The 19546-nt window shown below is 41.5% G+C and overlaps 1 protein-coding gene across 5 annotated transcripts in view; it reads left to right on the top strand.

Moving 5' to 3' along the window:
- The window catches only part of MPPED2 (metallophosphoesterase domain containing 2), a 183548-nt gene that overhangs the window by 34451 nt on the left and 129551 nt on the right, over positions 1-19546 (top strand). For all 5 annotated transcript variants that reach the window (XR_009345738.1, XM_059138680.1, XM_059138707.1 and 2 more), the window contains exon 3: positions 15532-15713. Coding sequence is in view for 4 of the 5 variants with exons in the window: in XM_059138680.1 (XP_058994663.1) it covers positions 15532-15713 (182 nt within the window). In the remaining variant the exon portion in view is untranslated. The remainder of the gene's footprint in view (positions 1-15531; positions 15714-19546) is intronic.

Raw genomic sequence — 19546 nt, 5'->3', positions numbered from 1 at the left:
TGATACAAGAATGTGCATCAAACCATCTGTTTTTCTTTGACCCAGTCTAAGAGATGGAAACAAATGGTAGACCAGTAAGAACACCTGACCAAAGGTAGTACTTCATAGTTTTTAGTGTTTTGTGTTGGACAATCTCAGAGTGGACTAAAGTAGAGTTTTAGAAGTTTATTAGGTATCGAAAAGTAATACCTAATGTTTGAAATGTTCAGATGTGGAGAACACTTGTAATTCTTCAGTTTCCCATTGGATTGGCATAGAAGCAGGTACTGGCCTGAGAGTCAGGCAGTAGAAGCAAATAAGCCGGGAGTCAGACTGATTCCCTTATAATTAAGGCTTCCCCATTTATGGCATCTCTGACCTTGGGGAAATTATTTAACCTCAGAAACCTGGTACATCTGTAAAATGGGATTAATAGTACCACCTTCTAGGAAGGAATAGATGAGGTCATCTCCATAAACTGCTTGCTTGGCACAGTGCCTGAGACATTGTGGTAAATAGGGCTCCTAGAGGATACTTTTCTTTTTATTATTGAGCACTGGGAAGCATGGAGCCTGGATCCATTTCTGCTAACATTGGCCTTGAGTGAGTCACTTAACCCTTTTGGATCCTAGACTCAACAGGAACAGGAACACTGATCTTTTTACCTACAAGGTGAGGATAAAACCAGATTACATATGCACTAGTTTTTTGAGAAAATAGGAAGTGCAAGTGCATTTTGTGCAAGTAAAAGATGAAGGGAACAGTGGGTAGACACAAGGGACAAAGTAATGGACTTGGGTTCAAGTTCTAACTGGACCTCTCCCAGAGGATTTCAGTTTGTGGAGAACAAATTGAGTTATATTCAATTGTCTGTTTAAAACAAACAAACAAACAAAAAAGAAACTTGAATCCAGAACCCAGTGGGACTATTCACCGATTACCCTGATTTTTGGCCTCTCATCAAAAAAGGACCCGTCCCAAACTGGACTTTGTGGGAGTTCTTATTGCGTGATTTTCCCAAGTGAAGGCTGTTTAAGGAACTCCCAGCAGACCTGGCTGAGGTTTACCTTTTCTTGCGGGTGCCCATTTCTTCAGCCAGGCAAGCTGTGGGAACGTCAAGTGGAGGTCTGTGTGAGATCAACCCTCCCCTCGGGCCAAGGGCTTCTGCAAATTATCTGTATGCTAATAATCAGGAGTGCTCTGCAGAATTTTCCTTTGGCAAACTCACATCAGAATTCCTGGCTCTTCTCACGTGCCCTCTGCAGGGTCCTGATGGGAATACTTCCTGGCCATGGGTCCTGTAGCAAACAAACATTTAGGAGTCAGGACAAAGAGAAATTATATTCTAGTCCTGCTGCTGTATTTATTGAAATGGGGTCATGATTCTGTGTTTCCTAACAACAATGGCACGCTACAGCACGGGTGGAGGAAAACCCGTCGCTTCTTTGGAATCAGAAGCCGATTTGTAGTTGGGGGTTACGAATCTGTTCAGTGACTTTCTCAGGCCACCATTCACCCTGGATTCCAACGGGAATCACGTTGTCTGCACAGAACAGCGCCAGCCCCTATGCTAATCAAGTTTAATCTACCAGCCAGGACTGCTTTCCCACAATGCTCATTTGGAGGCATTGCCTATTAAAATATCGGGTCTTTAGCACTGCCTTGAAAGCGAATCTGAAGGCTTGATAGGGACTGCCATCTTTTTATTATTATCGTTATTATTGTTGTGATCTTAAAGAGCAATTGATATGGGAGTGAGAAGGGGATTGGCTCCAGCATGCCCCCTTGGCCAGCCCTCCCTAAAAGATGATTTAAAAACAGGCACCGAGCCAGAGAATTTTCAAGGCTAACTTTCTCACGTGGAAGAGAAAAATTATTGCAATGCCCTTTAGCTAAGTACACTCACTTCAGCCTTTATGGATGGCAGTGGTCACGTGCTCACCTCTTTGCGAGGAAGAGAGCTTGAAACAATCACACAGCAGAACCTCAGGAGACTGGGGGCGGGCTGATATCTGATAGTAGGGCACAAGGGAGTACCTGGAAGGGTTTTTTTGTTGTTGTTACTTTTTTTAAAGGAGAAGGCCATTTGAGAAATTGTTTTCCTGCCAATAAACTAAAGCATATCTAACCTCCTTTTCATCTTATCCATCATTGCTCTAGTAGAAAGAGATAGCTGACATGCCTGAGTCTTAGCAGACCTGTAGGCCCTCTGCCCAAGGCACAGGTCAGATAACAGGCCCTCTAAGGTTCAGCATTCAAATGGGTGGAAAGCTGCCGGGAAAGGAGCAAACAGAATTATGCAAATGCAAACATGGTGGAGGAAGACTTTCTAGTAAAACTTTTAGCAAATATTGACTCAGAACTGAGAATTACCTGAAATTTCGTCCTATCCAAAGTGTCCAGGGGAGTCCCTGATTTGGAATTAAACACAGTCATTTTATATGTGAACTATCATGAAATCAATAAACAAATGTCGAAATGACATAGAACGAAGGCACTTAAAGAAATCTGGCCAGAGTAAGAACAGAATGTAATTGATTTGTGTCTTATTTTCATGGGTGTACAAAAGACAGAATGAGAGAGAGAGAGAAAAGGGTTGGGGGGAGAGAGGGAGAGAGAGAGTTTGCACTCAATGAAAGCTGACTGTTAAAGTACAGTGTATACGTTTGGCTCCTGTAAAATGTGGTCTTAGATCCTTGTCTCTAGTGGGTACTTGAACTGGTGTGAGTAGTCATAACTGTGATCATGATGATTGGGTCTCTGGATTTTGTGAAAATTGGTATCTGAATAATGCATTCCTACGTGATTTGAGCAGTCCTGCCGTGGAGAGGTACAGGCTTTAAAAACTTTAGGAAAATTCAGGTCACCTTATAAATTCAGTGTCTACCTGGGAATTGCCTTGTAAATTTGGCACTCTGACTTAGCCTCCTCACCTTCATACCTCCTATTTAAAAAGCAAAACCAAACCAAACACTGTTCCTTTTATGTCGAATGACATTACTGTAGCTGTCGGCTTGGTGAACTCCTACTACCCTTTCAAGACCCAGATCAAATATACCCACTTTGTGAAGACTTCACTGTCCTCAAATAGAACTAATTCCTTTCTTTGGTATTTCTTACGGAAGAATTTCAATAATGATGGCTAACATTTACTGAGCACTTAATGTGCGCCAGTCCCTTTATAAACAATGGTTACTTAATTGACTTTGTGAGGCAACAACTGCTATCATTCCCAGTTTACAGATGAGATATAATGAAGGCTTAGCGGAGTTTAGTGATGTGTCTATGGTCTCTAAGCTAGGCATGGGAAGAGCCATGGTCTAAACTTAGGTCTTCTTGATGCTTTAAGTGCCTTAAATGACCCCTGAAGGGACCTCTTAATCACTGTATTCTTATTCTCCCTGCTCCTATTCCTACATATGTATACAAAATTCAGGGCCACATTGATTACATCTTGGTATGTACGCCCTCCTAAGCAAAAATCTGAGTGAACTTCAAGAAGATAAAAATGGCATCTTGGTAACCCCTGTTAAAGAATAATTCTTCAAAACCCTGACTCATATGGATATAAAATGAACACGTTAAAATTTTTATTTAACTCACTAATAAATGAGGGAACCAAGAAGCTTGCTATAATAGGCTCACAGGAGAATCACAAATTTATCTGGACCGAAAGAATGTTGAGATGAATTTACAAATGGATTCCAAACTAGTGGGGGAGTCCGTTGAACCTCCACTGGACAGAAGTTATTTGCAACTATAGATAAGAATTATTTGCATTGCTTTCACTTATCTACAAGTTACCAAGTTGTAAAAGAGCCCAAAGGCTAAGGCGTTTATCCCTTTGGGATCAGATAATGCCCAGAGACTTCAGCATTCCATTAAAAGGATGCTCATTCCATAGTCACCTCTGAGAAACAGTATTACATCACGAAGGGCAGAAGCTCGTGGTTTAGACAGGTTCCAGATCAAGAGTCCCAAGCTTAATGTGGGATCTTAATTAAAATTTGGAGCATACAAAAAAGCACATGCATGTGTACATGCAAATGCACACACATTGTGCAGAGATCTTGAGAGGATTAAATGTAATAATAGAGGAAAATAATACAGGAATATAGGAAAAGCCTCTGGCATATTATAGATACTGCTAAATATTAACTATTTTTATTAGTTATGTAATGTCTAACATACAGTTATTGCTTGATAAACGTTTTTTGAGTGACAAAATCAGGAGGGGACAAACTTGTTTCTGGAAAGTTCTAAATAGTAAATATTTTAGACACTGCAAGCCATGTGGCATCTGTACAATTTTGCCTCTACTCTTAGAGGTTGAAAGTGGCCATAGATCATATTTAAGCGAATGAATGTCACTGCACTAGAGTAAAACTTTCTTTATAGAAACATGCATTGGGCTGTATTTTTTTGTATGGGTTATAGCTTGCTAACCTGTGAACTAAATGAATAAAGTGGTTCATTCAAAATCTTGAGGTGAAGGACTAATTTCTAGTCATACCTGTTGGTGGACCTTGTCAGGGTCAGTTTGGCCAGTGCTAATTAGAAGTAGTAACATGAGAGCACCTGAGTGGCTCAGTGGGTTGGGCCTCTGCCTTGGGCTCAGGTCATGATCTCAGGGTCCTGGGATCAAGTCCCACATTGGTCTCTCTGCTCAGCAGGGAGCCCGCTTCCCCCACTTCCCCGCCTGCCTCTCTGCCTACTTGTGATCTCTCTGTCAAATAAATAAATAAAATCTTAAAAAAAAAAAAAGTAGTAGTAACATGATAGACTTTATTTCCCTTTGTTATTGTTCAGAGTAAATTGACTGCTGGAATTACAGTCAGACTTAGATTTGATTGTTTTCAACCAGATGCTAGTTGCGTGATCATGGGCAGGTCACCCATCAGGTCTGTACCTTGGATATACCAACCTTGAGATAATCATGTAAACTATGACATAACTCCACCAAGATCATAAGTATTCGTTTCCAGAGAGGAAGAAGGTTCTCCATGGCTGTGTCTGTTGTGTGGGAAGTATGTAATTTTTTATGGTTGAATAATGGACTGGGTATTTCAGCAAGGGATAAAGATGAAAGATAAAATAGTTCTCTTTATTGTTATGAAACAGGCTCCAGAGTGTCATATATTGAGTCTGAAAATGATTGTATTGGATTTACTTTGAAAGGTTGTTAAGCATTGGGTTCACGTTAAGTGGTCTTTACAAATAAGCATTTGTTTTGAAATGTACTAACAAGATGTCCCAGCTGTAGCAAAAATGGTGTTTTTGCCTTAGGCATGACTTATTTTTTTGAAAGTAAGTCTATCAACCCAACCCAAAGTTGGAAAAAAAAAATCACAAATCATTAAAATCCAATGGAAATGGCCACACACTTTAAGGGAGGCCTATTAGCCATGCAAATATGAAGCTAAGTGAACTTCTGATAAGCGCGATTAACTAAACAGTGAATTCCATTAACAACTACTTGTGAGACTTAAAGCCTTGAAAACTTGTCTTTGATGAGTTGGAATGGTAGAGAAAGGCAGTAGACTTTGTTCCTGTTAGCAGTTTTAATAATAAAAAAAAAATCTTGTTTACTCAGACCCAACACCTCCTTATGAATGTCACTTCCAATGTTTAAAAAAAAAAAAATTAAATGATTGATTGTGTTTTTCATGTCTCCTTAAGGTTCTTTATACTGGACTGAGCCAGATGAAGACTTTTTCAGATGGACCAGTATTTACAAATGACCCACACTTTGTTTTTGAAGTTGTAATTGTAATTATTGATGTAAAAACAAAAGAAAACAAAACGGTGTGCTCTTACATCTGGGTGTGTTGTGTCCTGTAAGAGAAGGTTGTATAGCTGCAGGATGGCAGAGTAGATGCTGAGCAGCCCACTTGGGGCAGAGCCCCTCACTAGCCCTGAGCCTTTGCTGAGCCTCTGCTTCCTCATTTGCAAAATGGGAGAAAGACAGTGGGGGGTTGGGGTGTGGTGGAGGGGGTGGGGGAGGGGGAGGGGTTGTTAGGTTAGAAGGTTGTTAGGTTTCATCTAATCCTTACTTGCCTGAGGGATTAGATGAAAACTATCAGGTGAAGGGCCTCACGTGGCGCCGGACTTCCTAAATGAAGACTGTTGCCATCGATGTCGTTATTACCGTTGTTATTTTCAACCTGAAAAGTTTATGTCTTTCGTATCCAGTTGTCTTAGTCAGTTTGGGTCACTACAACAAATACCATGGATTGGGGGGTTTAAACAGCAGACATTTATTTCTCACAGTTTCAGAGGCTGGGATTCCCACTGTCAGGGTACCCCCCAGTTTGATGCCTGGGGAAAGCCCTTCCCTGGCTTGTGGATGGCTACTTTCTGGCCCTGTCCTCACATGGCCGCCAGAGCGATCATCTTTCTCCATCACTTTTGATGAGGCTGCTAGTCCCATTCATGACCTAATTACCTCCACGTGCTCCATCTCCTCATACTGTCACCTGAGGGATTAGGGATTCAATGTATGAATTTTCGGGGAGGACACAAGTTTAGTCCACGCACGGGCTCCATGATCAAAGTGTGGACAGGATAAAACCACGGAAGACTTAATAGCGTAGGATGTTGTAGTTCATTTGTGGCTACTTCTCTCATTGCGGTCTCCTCATGAGGGCTTCTGGTTTAATATCCTCATCAGCTTTCTAGGACTACTGTTCCATACCCTCTCCTTTCTGTCTTTCCGTCTTTCCATTCCCCACCTCCCCTCCCATCCTGCATGGATCCTTAGTTTTCCTAAAAGTCTGCTTTCGTTGTGCCCCCTGTAGCTCTCAGTGGGGGAGGGAGGAGGCTGTTTATGTCCATGGCCTTCAGGGCTGGTTCAGGCCCCACCATCTGGCTGTCTGTGGTCTGGCTCCCCCCGCCCACGGCCTCTCAGACCTTCCACTGCTCACTGTCTTATGACTGCTCCAACCACACCTCCGTACTCCGAGGCTCCCTACACATCTTAAGTGCTTCCACATTGCTCCTTTTATTGCCTGGACAGCCCTTCTTTTCTGCCTAACTTTCCCAATCCTATGCTTATTGAAATCCCAGTTCAAATTCCAGCTTCAGGCCACTCTCTTGCTTCTTTCAGAGCCTGAGGTCCTTTGTCCCAGGCATTGGAAATGGACATACTACCTTGTCCTTTGCCCGCTGTAATGTCCCCTATCCTTCGTCCGAGCCTGCAAGCAGTGCCGGGCATTTTATTCCTTTCCACACAGCGCCTCGCAGAGCCTCGATTATAACACTTTGCGCACTGTTCTGAAAGTTACCTGTTTAAATGCTGGGAAATGACTAAAATTGCAGAAACCAGACACGTTGGTAAGCATTTGGTGAATAAATGAGTTGACGGATCAACTGCAGAATCCTTGAAGGAACCATCCTTGCTGCTTCTTTGCCCTTCTAGAACCTGTCATGGTACCTGGCACAGAAGTAGGTGCCTAAGGAGTGGTTTTGACTGAATGTTTGACCCACGGTGTGGAGTAACAGGGACTCAGTACGATGTCACGTGCCCCCTTTTTCTCAGATGCCAGACCGCTACGCAGAATTGTAAGCCGATTAACTTGGCTGTTAGGTTAGAAGAGAGGGAAACATTTAACTCTGGATATGGTACATTTCCAGGGAGATATTTATGACCCAACAATGTGCCAGCTGGGAGGCTTCAGTGGCTCGTATAGTCGCTAGCCTGACGGTCACTAAAACACCTGAATGGCATTGGTTGGAAGACCATGAATTGCTATCAGATTCAGGGCTTAAAGAATTCAGTTGTGACCACTTAATATTCATTGAATGTCGGCACTGTATTTCTGTACTAGGAAAAAATAGACGAGACATACTTTGTGCAGTGGGCTTTGTTAGCTATAATTAGTCGGTGATAGAACAGTGTTGATACAGCAGTCCCGCCGTTAAAGAAAAGCAGTGCCCTTGGTACAAATGTGAATATATTTATACATCTGGTTCTGTTATGCTTACTTACTGTGTTTCAGCACCATTACTGTTCCCGGGGCATGATGGCTAAACTAGGAGAATTTTGCCAGCTCATAGTTTGAGAAAAATGAGAACAGCCCCACTTCTGACGCAACTTAGTTAAATCACATGCCTTTTCATTTTTGTTTTGTTGTGGTAACTGGAATTCTGGCTTTGGTCTCTTTTACACTAGATACCCCTGGAAGCTTTTTCTGCAGCTCTGCATTGCAATTTCACTTCTTTTTCCACATAAAGTCTCCCTAATTCGGATTATGTTTGGATGGATCTGGACTGCGTTTATCTTTGCATTGTCTGGGAAAGCAGAGAGTGAGATTGCAAAGAGAAAGGACACGTTTTAAGCTACTTAAGAGACTGAATTATTTCTGAAGCCTTAAACAAATAGTCATGTAGAAACAATGCAGCTAGTCATGTGGGGTCATTGGGTTTTGCCCCTCTTTTCACACTTACGGAAGAGGCTGGAAGAGAGGTGACTTGCCCAAGGTCACCTTGCTAAGTGATGACCAATGGGTAAAAGTGCAGGAGCTCCTGGACTCCACAAACAGGGCTTTTTAAACAAAACAAAACAAAAGAAGAACACAATGAACTCATCTGTCAAGTAATTTTTTGTTTTTTGTTTTTAAAGATATCATTTATTTATTTGAGAGAGAGAACAGGAGTGAGAGCGCGAGCTGGGGGAGAGGCAGACTCCCAGCTGAGCAGGGAGCCTGATGCGGGACTCCATCCCAGGACCCTGAGATCGTGACCTGAGCTGAAGGCAGACACTAAACCAACTGACTGAGCCATCCAGGTGCCCCTAAAGTAGTCTTTTTAAAGAGACATGTATTTGGAAATATTTACAGTCAGTTTGCACGTGTTGACTTGACTTGACACACGTTCCTCTTGAATGAGGAACACTTTTAATTTCTACCAGTGTTCTAAAAATCAAACTTTTAAATTGCTCACTTCCCCCAACGTACTGCAATATGCAGACTTTTATGAGGTTTTAAGAGATTCCTTTTGACTAGGTAGCTTACATGAGAATTGAGGGGTCAATATAGCCAGCATAATAATTTGAGTGTTTTGAGAGTGAACTCCAAAAATTTTTAAGCTGACTCAGTAGATCTTTTTTTTTTTTTTTTTTTAAAGATTTTATTTATTTATTTGACAGACAGAGATCACAAGTAGGCAGAGAGAGAGAAAGGGAAGCAGGCTCCCTGCCAAGCAGAGAGCCCGATGTAGGGCTCCATCCCAGGACCCTGGGATCATGACCTGAGTCGAAGGCAGAACCTTTAACCCATTGAGCCACCCAGGCTCCCCAGGCTGACTCAGTAGATCTTAATGGCTACTAGAGTTTAGGTGATCTGCTAGCATTTTATAATTTTTATCTTTTTTATTCTCCAAGTGTCAGCATTTTTTTTAGTTTGCAGAATTAAGTGGGTGGAAAGAGAAACTGCAAGTTAGGAAATCTAAATTCTAGTTCTTTAGAGTGGAGAAACCTGTAATTGTAGTAGTTATCTGTTTATTTTAATGTGTAGTTAAAATCTCAGTTATGAATTCAGAAATGATATTGTTTAGGAAAAAACTTTAAAAAAAATATAAAAGGGTAGGGCACTTAACAGAAACTAAGTAGCAGTATATATGAGTAAGGAAGACAGTCCAAGAAGTGGAACAGAGGATGAGACAATCTCTAAAGTCTCTTCCAATGTAAAATTCTGTGATTTTACTAATTACACCTGGTGTTTGGATTTCATTGTTTTGCTAGCGGGCTTTGCATATCTTTAGCAAACAATATATCTAGGGTGAATATAATTTTGGCTTTCATGCCACCTAAGTTTTCTGGGTAAAAAAATGAAAGCTTCAGTGTCACATTGGAAAACTTTTTAGAGATAAGGTCAGCAGAATGCCACGAACAGCATCAGGATTTGCTAGTGGGATGAGGGTGGTAAATGACGTTTGATTCCCATTAGAAGGCTTTGTAAGGGTAATAGTCCATTCTCACTCTGAATTATAGGCTAATTGTGTACATAAGGCTTTCCTTGCACACATGGTCTAAAGAAGAAATCCATGTCGTGACAAATGACACGATTATAGCTTTTATGAAGATCTGTCCATGGGGCTTGCAACACTATACAAATTTGTTATTGGGAAAAATAACAGATATTGTCAGAAGAATATTCCATAGTGGAAGCAGTAATATTACCATATTTTTTATGGGCAAAACACTCTTAACGTGTCAAGACTGAATAAATGAGAATGGTTTATTTGTTTGAATATGCAGTAAAATATATCAACATTTGATAGTCAAGCTTCAAGAACAAGATTTGAGGCTTGGCACAAACCTTGGAGACTGAATTAGAAAACGTTCTGATGATAGCTCCTCTTGGAGAGACCACCAGTGTGCCCAGCACTGTCATCTCTCCACCATCCCTAACAGCGTTTGTCTTTGATACGCAGCTCACTGGCCCATGAATTCACAAGTCCATAAATTCTGACACTGTCCCGGGAGGTGGTCAGACCAGCTGGATCGTGTGGAGGAAAAGAGACCAGTAGGGCTCTGTGGGCACTGGAAATCTAAACACACAAGGAGAGCTGAAGAAACCAGGGCTCCTTGATTAGGGTGGAGAAGATATTAGGGGATTATGGTACTTGTCCTCAAATATTTGAAGAACCTCCAAAGGGAAAAGGGGACTGGATACCTATTCTGTGGTATTTCACATGCAGAATATTGGGATGAAAGAAGAAAATAAGGGAAAAATATCAATGTAGTTATTGACCGTGGGGTATGTGTCCTGACTGTGCTGGGTGTTGGGTTTGTGACCTCCTTTAACTCTCAGAAAGTCCCAGTGTGGTCGCTGTTACCTCCTTGTAGAGGAAGAGATGGAAGTCAGAGAAACTAAAAGGTACTACTTCTACTAAGAGTAGCAAAAATATTACCACTTAGTAAAAAAACAAAAACCACTTACTGAGTGTCTGCTCTGTGTCAGACTGTTCTAAATGCTTTGAGTACATGATACCTTTTTATCCTCACAGCAGTCCTTTTGGGAGAGGTACTATTTTTTTTTTTTTTTAAAGATTTTATTTATTTATTTGACAGAGAGAGATCACAAGTAGGCAGAGAGGCAGGCAGAGAGAGGAGGAAGCAGGCTCCCTGCCGAGCAGAGAGCCCGATGCGGGACTCGATCCCAGGACCCTGAGATCATGACCTGAGCCGAAGGCAGCGGCTTAACCCACTGAGCCACCCAGGCGCCCCGGGAGAGGTACTATTTTTATATCCATTTTATTGGTGAGGAAACCAAGACACAGGAGTTAAGTCGCTTGCTTGGTGTCACACTGTTAATAAATCTGGAGTGAGAGTTAAAGCAGATAGCCAAGCCTGCTTCACTCTTCGGTCATTCTGTGTCTTTGCTTTCTGAGAATGTGCCATGTGCCAGACCCAGTATTTGACAATTTATATCCTCATAGCAACATAGAAGATTAGGCGTTACTATTCCCATTTTACAGATGAGGGGAAAAAAAGTGAAGCCCCAAAGAATGAAATGACTTACCAGAAGCAAATACCTCAGCCAACATTGTTCATTTTCAGGCTCTGGGCCAATCTCTTTGGACCATGCTCAGCTTTCTCTGTGCCTGCAGAGATGTAGACTGAATCAGAAACTTTTTAGCAAGTAGAACTGTCGAGAAAACCAGAATGTGGGGCCCCAGAGAAGAGAAGGGAGCTCAGGAGCTCTCCTTCTCTGGAAACCTTGGGAAGAAAACTTGTGTCAGGCAGAGATGGGGTAAAAGAGATTCAAGCTTCGTGTAAAACATTGAACCCAGGCACCCAGTGGCGCCTGGGTGGCTCAGTCGTAAGGCGTCTGCCTTCGGCTCACGTCTGATCCCTGGGTCCTGGGATGAAGCCCCGCATCAGGCTCCCTGCTCAGCGGGAGACCTGCTTCTCCATCTCCCACTCCCCCTGCTTGTGTTCCCTCTCTCGCTGTGGCTCTCTCTGTCAAATTAATAAATAAAAACAAACAAAACAAAACGAAAAACATTGAACCCAGTGCCCGCTAAGGTTTTGTCCGGTGCTGAGATTTTTATGATGCTGTGTTTTCTTCTCATCTTCCCATGTCATCTTGTTTTCCCCTGGGTGTACTCAAATGTACGTGCAAATCTCACGGTGATATTTGAATCTGGCTCTGGGGGTTAGATTGCCTTGGTAAGATACTCACTTGCTAGGATACTTGACATGATGCCTTAGGGGAAATGGTCGATCATTTGAGAAGTCAGCAGCATAAACAGTAAGCAGTGAAGTTAACTAAGACGGAAAATGTAGTCTGTGGGTCTTCGCACAATGTGAACAGGTAGATCTATTGGTAGTCGGGGCCTCCCTTAGACGTGCTGTTACGGTGAAAATACTTGACTGCCTTGACTTTTATTTCCAAAGCATTTAGCAAATGCCCAATTTGGAAATAGTAGTTTCCTGAGGGTTGTCTTAACTTTAATTATATCTGTTGCAACTTGCCTACTCTGCTGGATGTCTTATTTTCAACTCTGAATGTCTTTGGGTGGACCCCGGGGTGCTATTTGTCATGTTATCCTGCAGCAGCCTCTGGCTGTTTTGTGTCCTGAAGCCCTCTCTTGCCTTGTTTTGAGTTCTGGGAGTAACAAAGGACATTCCTGTCTCTGGGTCAGAGGATATACATGACTTACGCATTTGCCTATTTATACCTCCCCCATTCCTTCCCCAAGTCTCTACCTCGAATCAATCCTCCATATCACTCTTATATTATCCACCTGATTCTCTCTGGTGACATCAAGTTGGTGATCTTGGTGGGTGAACCTTCTTAGTCAGTCTTCCTGTATACTTTTTTTTTTTTTTTAAGATTTTTATTTATTTATTTGACAGAGATCACAAGTAGGCAGAGAGACAGGCAGAGAGAGGGAGAAAAGGAAGCAGGCTCCCCGATGAGCAGAGAGCCCCATGCGGGACTCGATTCCAGGACCCTGGGATCATGACCTGAAAGGCAGAGTCTTTAACCCACTGGGCCATCCAGGCCCCCCTCTTTCTGTATACTTTTGACTCATTTTATTTCAGCTCAAAGCTAAGCAGATGCATTTTCTCCCTTTTCCCTTTCCCCTCTATTTTTCTATTCTGTGGCCTTTCTTTCACTATTAATTCTGTTGGACATTAAAATGTTTCTCTGGAGGACATGGGAAGGTGGGGCGAGAAGTGAAGCCACTTAAAATTGGTGTTCTTGTCCGTGGCCTCAGAAAGTTATTGCCCAATGTAGAACTAAGATGGGAATCAGACAGATGATGTACCAGAGGATGATCTGCTTCTCTAAATTGAGGAGAAGTCACAGAATAGGGGCCTGTTCACAGTAAAGGGTTTATATCTGTGCTACTTTCTCATAAATTCAAAATGATAACTATAAGGCATGTCCCTCTGATAAGTGATGGATGTGTAAAGGATTTCGATATAGTAGTTGTGCCTGGACGTCAGCTAAGTTACAGAAAAGAGGAAGTAGAGACTGTGTCTGTATATTCCCATTAGGTTCGGAACTGGAAAATAAAGATGTACTTATGTCTGTATGTATATGCGTATATGAGTATTTGAATTATTCATGTATTTAGAAGTCCAGTGGTTGATATTTATTTAATTTTCATTCAAATGTTGGTGGATTAAGCATCAGTGTGCATGGTCCGATTCCAGGGAGCATCTTAACTTTTGACAGGAAAACAGAATATTACGATCACTTTCACTTTTCCCTTCCAGTCTGCTGCAGAGAACAGTCATTCATTCTCTCAGGAAACTGCTTTTAGAAGACAGGAGATATTGACGAGACTGGAACCACTAAGACTGAGTGTCATAGAGTCTCAGTAATGGAAGGGAAGTCACCGAACGCTTCCATGTATATGGAAGAGTCAACATTGGATAGAATCGGAAGGGTTTCCAGGTTACTCATGAGATCTCAGTGGATTAGTGAATATTCTCCATGGTAATAGCGTTATTAATTTCTAGCCTTTACAGGAACAATTCATTAATTTTTTGCAAAGTTAAACTTTTTGGGTTTCCAATTAGACCCACTGCGTTAACCAGTTCATGGCGCCTCCCCCCTCCTCTCCTTTCTTCTTACTTCCCCTCCTTCTCCTGTGACAAAGGGAAAATTACATTAAAAGATTAACCGTTAAAGACATTCAGGACTATCCAGGTTGTCTCTCGATGTCTTTATTCTCCTCACTGAAATTGCCATTGTTAAAACAGATGGTTTCTTTTAGAAAACTGGGAAAAAGAAAGAAAAATTAAACAAAGCCTGTGGAGGTAACACATGTAGGGAATCTCGTGGTGAGCGTTCAGCGTATTCTCTGCTGCATGTTAACGAGGAAGGGTGGGGCTGTGACATGAAATATTGTTCCTTATTTAATGTTTCACACTCTGATCTCCGCATTGCATATTTGCCTCTCTTGTGACCTTCTCTTTGCCTTTATAACTGCTGCTTTTCACCCATAATCCAAAATAAGTGTACATTCCTACAGAGAAATTAAAGGAGGCTGTCAGTGTAGAGTTAATATAGTTAAAGCACCCTTAACTCTGCTACAAACCCCTTAAATAATTAAAACTGTATGCTTGAAGAGTCAGATTTGCATTTCTTTACCAAGTTTATTTAGCACACTTTGTTACACTCAATTAAATGAGACTGTTCTGTTTCATTTTCTTTGCTTCGGGTTGATCATTTTGCCTTTTGATTCTTATGCCCTAGTGTAATTTCACAGTGCTTAGGTCTCTAAAACTATACATATATTAATGCATATGTAGATCTATACACACCCATTAAAAGGCTTACTGTTTGTACTGAATAGAATCTTTGCCCAAGGCATCTGAGCGTTGCAAGTCTGAGGTGTACCTGGGACTACAGATAATTCATGGTGGTAAAGAAGGAGCTTGACAATGTTCTTTTAACATTCAGTGTTTCTCTTTTAAGTCCTGTTATTTTGACGTCCCCTTCTCTCCCCACCGCTTGATTTGCGAATGTCTTAGCAAAGACAAGAAGATACAGGTGTTGAATGGTTGCGGAAAGGAAATTAAATATAAGTTCTATCTATATCTCTCCACCTCTCAGTTGGCAAAGCATGTGCAGGGTGTTCTCTGTAAATTAGTTCACTGCTTAAGTTATGCATGTTTAAGAAGGAATAAATGTAGTTATCCATTTCTTAATGAGTAGTGGGATCAATTGGAGCATGATGAGAGAAAATAGCATAATTTTGCTTCCCCAGTTGGGGTTCAATATCCCTAAACTTCACCATTAATCACTCTATCCGTTTCCTAGGTTATTTCTGATTTTACATGTAAGCTATTCTTTTCTTTTCACTCTCCTCCCAGGTAAGTAAGCCTTTTTGAATTTGGTCATTGGGGTCGGAGATGGGGGATGCTTTCTCCTGTGAACCCCAAAGTCTCCCTTGTTGCAACGGCCGCCTCTGCCTTTGCATCAGTTTATCTGGGCGCGTTCACGGATAACCGTCGATATGTATGTGCAATGACAATGACAAGGGTTCTAATATATTTAACTGTTATGGGATCTGTTATGTCTACTTTAGGGTCGACCCCATCCCATATGACACTCCAAAACCAGCGGGCCACACGCGGTTTGTCTGCATCTCAGACACGCACTCCAGAACAGATGGTATCCAGATGCCTTATGGGGACATCCTTCTCCACACAGGCGATTTCACCGAGCTGGGACTGCCCTCAGAGGTTAAGAAGTTTAATGACTGGTTAGGTAAGGAATGATTGCGTTCTGGCGCCCCCAATTAACCTTTCCCGTCCGAGTGTCACTCACTGCGTCCTAATTGAATTAGAGCACTTGGAAGCCAGCTCAGCCATTTCTCGTATGATATGCGGTGGTGTCTAGCTTTAATCCAATTCTGTTAATTAAAGAAGAATTTTTAGATATTTAATTTTACTGTGCATCCTTTCAGTGCCTGGCCTCAGCGGCTCTGGGGCAAAGGGACGAAAAGCTTTGAAACCCATCTCATCTCACTCATGCTGCTTTAATGAGGGCATTCATTGGCACACATGAGACCTAGAATCATATTTTTAATTCATTGGCTCTGCAGTCTTTCCCAGATATTATAAGCAAAGATGTACAATTGACCTACTAGGAAGAGAACATTTCTAAGAAGTGGAGGAGGCTGTGAAAGTATTTCTATGAAGGGAGGGTCCTAGCACAGTGCTGCTTTTGTGGGCAGCTTTCCTAAGAGAACCAATGGGGCCCCTAAAACTCCTGACATGATAAGTTGTCTTGCTGTAAAGCTCCCCAAACTTGGAATGTGAAACCACCCTAGATACACCAAGAAAAGGATAATGACAACTTTGTGGTTACTGTAGAGGCACCCGTAGGTCAAGGGTTATGGCAAAATGTGTGCTTCTGGGTCAGACAGTTGCCAAATATTAGCATTACAAGGCAATCATGGGGTTATTCGTAGCTAGATTAGATGACACATCTCCCCCCCCCCCCCAACATGTTTTAAAAGAATCCTCTTAGGTGAGGACTAGAAGGCAAGGGTTCTGAGATTTTAGAATCTCTAAAGACACTAAAGAATTATATAGTAAAGAGCAGAAATCATGCTGAAAGAATAATGTCATGAATAATATGTCAGTCAATAAAAATTACTCAGGAGATTTAGGCAGAAAGTTTAAAATTCATTTTGCATCAGACTAAAGCAGGGGCTGAGAAATTTTTGAATAATTGATGAAATGATAAAATGTCTGTGTGAATGGAAAAACAGCATTCATTAATAACAGTTAAAATATTTTTTAAAGCTAAGCCTAACTACCAACATAACAACTTTCAGTTTTCCCCTGACCTTGCCCATCTAGCCACATTTTATGTACTTGGCATCTGAGGATGTATCTGGTCTTTTACTTCTGGCTATTTTCATTGAATATTATTGACATGATTTTCAACGACTTTGCATAATTTTCATGTTCATCCTTTTAAATCGTAACATGACATTAATATTGTTCTGTGCTTTTATTTAATGAGGGAATTCGTCTAAAAATGAATATTGATATTGATAATTTCTCCTCTGATACCTAGCACTGAAATTTGCATTTTCATTTGTATATGTCTTCTTGCTTCTATTGACTTATTTCTTAGGGTAAAATATTGTATAAATTCAATTACTAAGTAAAAGGATATGAAATTCTTTATGGTTTTTGCTGTGTGTTGGCATCTTGCTTTCCAAGGGGATTGTAGCCATGTAGTTTACTAAACAATGAATGGATACACCAATGTAAGCATGATCGCGGCAGCATTGGATATTGGAGCTTTATATTTTGTGCTGTTTTAGTAGTTACTCAGTCATCTCGTTTTAAACAGCGGGATACCTTAAATAACATTCAGCATAATCTCATTTCTATAGATAACTCAGAGATACAGAGAAGTTAAATGACTCTGAGTCTGCTTGTGGCAGAGTTGGGTCTGTAAGCCAGATCTTTTCACTTCTCTTTTGCCTTTGTAAAATTGGCTTTCAAGTACTATTCTCTCTTAATTTTAGCAATTTTTATTTATGAACTGTTAGCAGGCTGAATAACTTGAGGTTGAATCATGACAGTCCTAAACTGTTCTGTGAAACTGAATCTCAACGCAGAAATGATCTAGCTGCCTTGACAATGTTGATTCGTAAAGAAAGGGACTAGCACTGTGGGAAGTGTTTATAGAAGTACAAGACAGGATAGACCTGGTTATAATCTTGTTTAGCCACTGACCTTGGGCAACTGAGTTAACCTCTCTTTTCCCCTTGGTTTCCCTCTGCAGAACTAAGGATTAATACTACCTGTCTTTCTGGATTGTTGTGCAGATTAATCAGTAAATGATTGCTGCTAGTAAGTTTTTGTGGGCCATTAATAACTGAATGGGGAATGTGGTGAATGGACCATCAACAGATATTTAAAGGGTAAAAACAAGAAGAGGTCAGAGGAGTTATTTAGTAGATTAGAAGTCAACACTGGGAGATTTTATAAGGGAAAGTACTCTGTAAATGGAAATGTGCCGTAACTAAGGAAATAAAATGATAAGGAAATAAAATGCTAAGGTCCACTTGCACGGTCAGTTTTTTCTCTTCTCCTTTCCCCTCTGATCTTGTGTGGCAGAAATAAGAGGCCTCAGCAGAGGGTGTAGAACACGAGGCCAAAGGGGAGCCCATGGGATAAGGATAAAGTTGGGATCCCATAGGGAAGGACCAGAATAGCTCAGTTACCCTGGCAACCTTATGGTGCTCTCAGAGTGAGAGAGGGTGTGAGATTACGCTCTGCCACTTGGCTCAACGGAAGCCTCGCACCTGAAGAAAGTGCTTCCAGCAACCGTTGCCAGATGACCTAGCAGAATGGAGTCAGGGGTCAGATCGGTCTGGGGCTTTTGTCTTAATAGGGCATCCAACTCTCACTGGCATGGGTCGTTACAGATTTTGGAAGACCCCTCAAGTTCAAAGAACCTCTTATTGATTTCCATCTTTCTGCTTTAGACTCTCCCGATCATTGGAAACAATCTGACCATCCCCCCAGCTCCTTTCTTCTCCAGCAGGCTCCTGTATTTCCACCACAGGCCAGGCATTCCTTCTGTCCCTGTGTCATCCCTCTAAGGTTGGCATTGTTATCCCATCTTCCAGATTGGGGACCTGAAGCTCAGCTGGGGTGACTTACCCAAGATCGTTTAACAAATAAGCTCAGAGAGATTATCAGAGAAATCCACTCAGATTCACTTGACTACTCAACCTGGGATTGCCTGGCCCCAAGGTGTGACCTCTTTTCTGTAACTACTCTGCTTTGTTGAATGGGCTTGAAGCAACTGGAAGGTTGCACATCAGGCTTGAATTAAAACACAGTAGTTTTTAGCAGTTTCATATGGTAGATGAGTAGCTGTTTGACCATGTGCTATTATTTGAAAGATGTATTTAAGTCCTGCCTATCTAAAATCTTAACCTTGATCTACCAGCTGCGGGGCCTGAGAATCCCATCATGACTTCCCTGTTGGTTCAGAGATGATGGGTCCTGGTTAATTCATGCATAGGCCACATGGCGGGTGTGACACAAAGTTATTAATGTAAAGTGATTTATGAGATAAGCTAGCACAGCACAGGGTCATAAAAAGACAGAGCTCGAATTAGATAAAGCCAGACTTGGGAAGGTAGGATACCATATGAGGATTGTAAGCAGCTGGGAAGAGCCAGTTTTGAATTCCCTACTCTTGGTAAGTTACTTAAACTCTTGAACCTTGATTTTCTCTTTTGTAAAATGGGCATCATAATAACAGTATACCCCCTGATGGTTGTGCAAATGTATTCTGTGATAAAGCTGAGACCATTCTTAAGGCAGCCCAGGCCTGAAGACAAATTTCAACAACTAGTGTGGATAAAGACAACAGAGCCAGAGGCAAAAAAAAAAAAAAAAAAAAAAAAAAAAAAAAAAAAAAGAATCCCAAAACCAGAAACCACGGATTTAAAGAGGGATTTAGATTGTAAGAGGGAGGACCAAAGGGTATTCAGAGTAGAAGCAGACAACAAGCCCCCCTTACTGGACTCAATCCTAGGACTTTTAGAAGCTTCAGAGGTC

The sequence above is a fragment of the Mustela lutreola genome, chromosome 1 (assembly GCF_030435805.1).
Source record: "Mustela lutreola isolate mMusLut2 chromosome 1, mMusLut2.pri, whole genome shotgun sequence".
NCBI lineage: Eukaryota > Metazoa > Chordata > Mammalia > Carnivora > Mustelidae > Mustela > Mustela lutreola.
The sequence above is the reverse complement of the archived record's forward strand: the minus strand, read 5'-3'. Positions and strand labels throughout refer to the sequence as shown.